Here is a 4,816-nt window from a genome sequence, read left to right on the forward strand (position 1 = left end):
GGAGATCGAGTACTTTTGTATTGCAAATAGTATGGGTATATACATATTGTCTTAAGTAACACTAATAAATGGTCATAAAAAAGTAAAACTAATAAAAAAATATAAGTATTAGATGAAATAAAATAGAAAGAAAAACAAAGGAAATGTCATATGACGCACGACAAAGGCAAAACGTACGACAAAGGCTACGTTGCCGTGCATCCCAGCTCCACACACGGCAAAGGGTGAGGCACGGCAATGCCCAACGCCTTTGCCGTGCACGGAATCTTTGCCGTGCGGTATGTTGGGTCATTGCCGTGGCTATTTCTTTGCCGTGCGCTGTCTTCAGACTTTGCCGTGCAGAGTTTCTTTGCTGTGCGCTCCCTTTAGATGCTGCCTTGTTCCTTTTTTTGCCGTGAGTTCTGCTCGGTGCGCACGGCAAAGAAATCTTTGCCGTAGGGCTCACGGCAAACATTTGCTGTACGGCAACGGCTGCTAGCATGATCAAATTATGTATTCCGTGTGACCAGATCCAATTTACAGCAAGGTGAGTCATGCAGGCATTTACATGTGAAGGAGTTGAATCAAATGACACAAGCAACAAGGTGATTGAATACATATCTTGTGAAAAACAATGGCGCGCGTCGTCGTCCATTAAAGTCGGGGAAGAGGCACGCGCAGGACGGGGCGCAGGAGGAGGTTGGCCTTCAGGCGAGTGGTGGCGCCGAACGCCTCAGTCATGTCGAACTGCTCAGCCGAGCCGGAGACGACGTTCCACTGGAAGTGGAGCAGCAGGCTGGCAAGCGGGAGCTCCACGTTGGCGAGGCCGAAGGAGATCCCAGGGCACATCCTCCGCCCGGCGCCAAACGGCAGGAGCTCGAAGTCGGTGCCCCTGAAGTCTCTCCCCGCCGCCGACCCTTCTTCGCCTTCGAACCGCTCGGGCCGGAATTCCTCCGGCGCGTCGGGCCAGTACCGCTTGTCGTGGCCCAGCGCCCAGGCGTTGACTAGCACCTGCGTGCCGCGGGGCACGTCGTAGCCGAGCACCTGGCACGCCTCGCGGCACTCGCGCGGGAGGAGGAGCGAGAACGGCGGGTGCAGCCGGAGCGTCTCGCGGATGACGAGGCTCAGGTACGGCAGCTGGTCCCCGAGCGCCTGCTCCATCACTGTCCCGCCGGCCTCGAAGGCTCGCCGTACCTCGGCCGTGGCCTTCGCCATGACCCTCGGGTTCTTGATCAGCTCCGCCACGGCCCACTCCAGCGCCGTCGAAGACGTCTCCATTCCGGCGCTGAAGATGTCCTGCATGCACATCAATCAAACACTCAGAAGCTAGTGCTTGCTCTCCCTTAATACAAGGCAAACATGGTGCTCACGAAGATGACGGCTTTAACGGCAAGCATGTCGAGCCCGCCATCATCTTTATGTATCTTCAGCAGCACGTCAAGCAGGTCCTGTGCTTCTTCCTCGCCCTTCCTCTCCAGCAGGTGCTCCTGGATGATGCCGTCGATGACTCTGAACATGGTGTCATGGACCTCCTGGGTGCGGCGCACGGAGCCGCCGAACAGCCGGCCGACGAGCCACGACGACGGCCACAGGTCGGCTGGGTTGAGCCCCGTCGCGAGCTCAACCACGTGGTCGACCTCCCGGAGTAACACGTCGCGGTCCTTGCACGTATCGCCAATCACGGCGCGGACCGTGATGTCGGCCATGAGCGCGGACAGCCGAGCGCGCATCTGCACGGGGCGGCCGTCGGCGGCGGCCGCCTCGACTGAGCGCAGCATGGCGGCGACCTCCTCCTCGCGGATGGCGCGGAAGGAGAGGACGCGGCGCACTGAGAGGAGCTCCGTGACGGCGATCTTGCGGAGCTGGCGCCAGTACTCCCCGTACGGCGCGAACACGATGTCCCGGCCGTCGCTGGACAGCACGCGCAGGGTGGGGCTCGTCAGCGGCCGTGTTGCGAACGTCGTGTCCAGAGACTTCATCACCTCGCGGGCCGCCTCCCGTGACGAGACCACCAGCGTCGGTACCTCGCCTAGCCGGAGCAGCATGACCGGCCCGTGGCGCAGGGCCAGGTCACGTAGAGCGCGGTGGAGGAGCTTCTTCCCGACGAGGTGGTGTAAGCTGCCAATGACGGGCAGCTTCCATGGCCCCGGCGGCAGCCGCAGCTCATGCGCCGCCGAACGCTTGTACCTCGCAAACACAAGAAGCAATGATACGAGAGCCAAGCCGACGGGGACACAGTACAAGTGAAAGGTGTCCCCCATTTTTTGCTGCGCTTCCAAACGGGATCGGGGCCACTCAAGATAGATAGGAATATAGGATAGGATAGGATGCCATTGACCTTTCTCTCCTGAGTTTTTAATGCAATTAGTACCTTTGTTTCTTCAGTTTTTAATGCAATTACTACATTTCTTGTTCTAGTAAGTGATCAGGCCACGCAACATTTTGAAACAATCGTGCAAGCAACACATATTAGATTATTAGCGACGACTTCATTAGTTTCTTGCAACATCAAAAAAAGTCAAAGCACGGATCGATCTGTTATTACCATTTTTTTTTCATCAACAGGGAAAGAAGATATGGGTACACTTTGCAAGATAATGAAATACCTATCTGATTAAGACTAACTTCCAATCCTTTTTCTTTTCTTTTTCCTATATCCAAATCACTCCATGGACAACAAGCCAGTATAAAGGTGTAGAACTAAATTAGTTCTTCATCTATTCCAAATAAGTATCACAAATTTGCCTACATTTTCATGTATCTATAGTTCTATACACTAAAATACATCTAAATAAATATGCAAGACTTATTTTGGAATGGAGAAAGTACTTCAGCAATCAAAGGTGGACAACCTGAAACAATACAAAGCAATTAAAGAGGAGGACATGTTATCGGCTCTACGGATAGGAATTTAATCTAACAAGAATGATATCGAGGATGTGATCGTAGTGACCAGTAATGAAGTGGCGTTCAAATAAATTCATTCAACAAATCCGCGAAAACTGAAAAGATTCATGATTTTGCTTTGGAATCGAGCCTTGGTCACACATACCTCGCTCGCTCGTGTGGCGATTTGTAGCGACAACTCCCACGATCTCACCTTTATCTCCTCAGGCCTCGTTCGATGCCAGTGTTTTTTGAGGTGTTTGAGCTGGTTTTGGAGTGTTTTTTTCAGGCTCGATGAAAACACCTGAAAACATCTCAAAACGCTTCTGGCCTGGGTTAGCCCGTTTAGCCCAGAAGAAACCGGCCCCCTCCTAAATAGCCGGCCTCTTCGTAGGAGCCAGTGGTTGCTCCGGATCTGAAGAACATTGGCGCCCCCAAGGATCTGCGACCTCGACATTGGCATGGAAAGGTCAACTTTTTGTTCTTCTGTTTATCTGGATGAACAACTTTGTGTAGCAGCTACGGCTCAATTAGGTCGGTCCAGTTCTTTTTGGTGGCTTAAAGAAACAGGCTGCCTTCTCCCCAACTTCTCACATAAGCCACCCATCTTATGTCTTGGAGCTTCTGAATCTTCATTATCTGCACCTAATTAGTAAACTAGTTTCCTCACCGATTGCTCTAATTAGTTTGCTGAAACCATAGGTTTTTAAAATAAAAAAAATCAAAGTTTGCTTCTATTGAGATGGACAGTGTAGTGCTATCTACTGTTTGTGATCTAGCTTTAGCATGTCAGGAGGTAGCTTTAGTAGCTAGTAATATTATTATGTTACAAAGTTCACTAATGCTATTTCCTATCGATTCTTTAGTGAGCAGCTAGACCGATTGGATTGGTCAGACAATTATTTTTGTGTGAGGACCTATCTTTGTTTGGAGTAGCTAACTAAAACCTGATGCAACCTTTGTTTGTAAATAGTAGTATATCTGCCACAAATGATGCGGTCTTGCATATGATTCAGCGCATGATTGGTATTGTTATATTCTACACTGATTTTTATTTATCTAACTGTTGCTAGTGTTGCCCTGCTGAGTATATTAATGATAAAATAGATCTTCTGTCTTGGTTATAAAGTTGAGGTTTATTTAGTCGTGGATTTATCTTTATACTGGGTAGGAACATATATTTCGATAGTAAGACAAGATGGTATAATTAGACATCAGTTTATTTTGATAGCAACTTGTAATTCTTGTTATGCGCATTTGTCGATCGAAGAGTAACAGTATTCCAAAATCTTATCTCCCCTGTATATTATATGTCTGAAAGAATATTCCTAACTTGAGTAGAGGTTTTTCACTTTTCACTTGGCCATAAGTGATGACCATGTCCTTGCATACAAAGAAAATGTACCACTCGTGCCAGATCTGAAGATCTTTGGAGGCAGAGCTGATGCATGTCGCTTAGTGTGAGATCTAAGGATATAATGCTTACCGTGTTAGCCATAGCAAAGCAAGAGGTGGGCACTGGCAGGAAGTCCTTGTTCTGTTTAAAAGCTGCTGTATTATACTTGTGAGGGTAAAGGAATCGGATATTCAATTCGGCTCCCGGGTGCGTATGCACCCTCTATCATAAAATCATATTTCGAAATGTCGAAAAATTTTAACAAAAAAATTTACATGTACATCTTCATAATATATGTTCGTTCGTTAAGTTTCACGAAAAACCAATATTTTTTGTGATCTATATAAAAAAGAGAAAATTTATCTTGTGAAAAGCATTATTTTTAGCACTGAGTTTTGTCTTTTTTACACACGTCACATGATAAGTCGATTTTTTATGAAACAACTTTGTAAGCGTGTAGCACGAGAATATTTACATGCGAATTTTTGGTTTCAATTTTTTTGAAATTCAAAATATGTGTAAGATGCATTTCAAAATAGAGGGAGCATATGATCC

At 47.8% G+C, this 4,816-nt stretch overlaps 1 protein-coding gene across 1 annotated transcript; it reads right to left on the minus strand.

The window, feature by feature from the left end:
- Window positions 1–544: 544 nt before the first annotated feature.
- Window positions 545–2,240, minus strand: LOC124684699 (zealexin A1 synthase-like). The gene is made up of 2 exons (XM_047218965.1): window positions 1,350–2,240; window positions 545–1,275 (listed from the first exon to the last, which is right to left on the minus strand). The coding sequence occupies exons 1-2, from the start codon at window positions 2,238–2,240 to the stop codon at window positions 634–636; spliced, it is 1,533 nt and encodes a 510-aa protein (XP_047074921.1). The 3' UTR covers window positions 545–633.
- Window positions 2,241–4,816: the final 2,576 nt, after the last annotated feature.

The sequence above is a fragment of the Lolium rigidum genome, chromosome 1, assembly GCF_022539505.1.
Source record: "Lolium rigidum isolate FL_2022 chromosome 1, APGP_CSIRO_Lrig_0.1, whole genome shotgun sequence".
In the NCBI taxonomy this organism is placed as follows: domain Eukaryota; kingdom Viridiplantae; phylum Streptophyta; class Magnoliopsida; order Poales; family Poaceae; genus Lolium; species Lolium rigidum.

What these genes read in the sequence shown, in the direction of transcription:
- LOC124684699 (XM_047218965.1), bottom strand. Translation starts at nt 2,240, where the DNA reads ATGGGGGACACCTTTCACTTGTACTGTGTCCCCGTCGGCTTGGCTCTC. An exon ending in CCGTTAAAGCCGTCATCTTC is followed by an intron (nt 1,276 to 1,349) that starts GTGAGCACCATG and finishes ATGTGCATGCAG; the next exon opens with GACATCTTCAGCGCCGGAAT.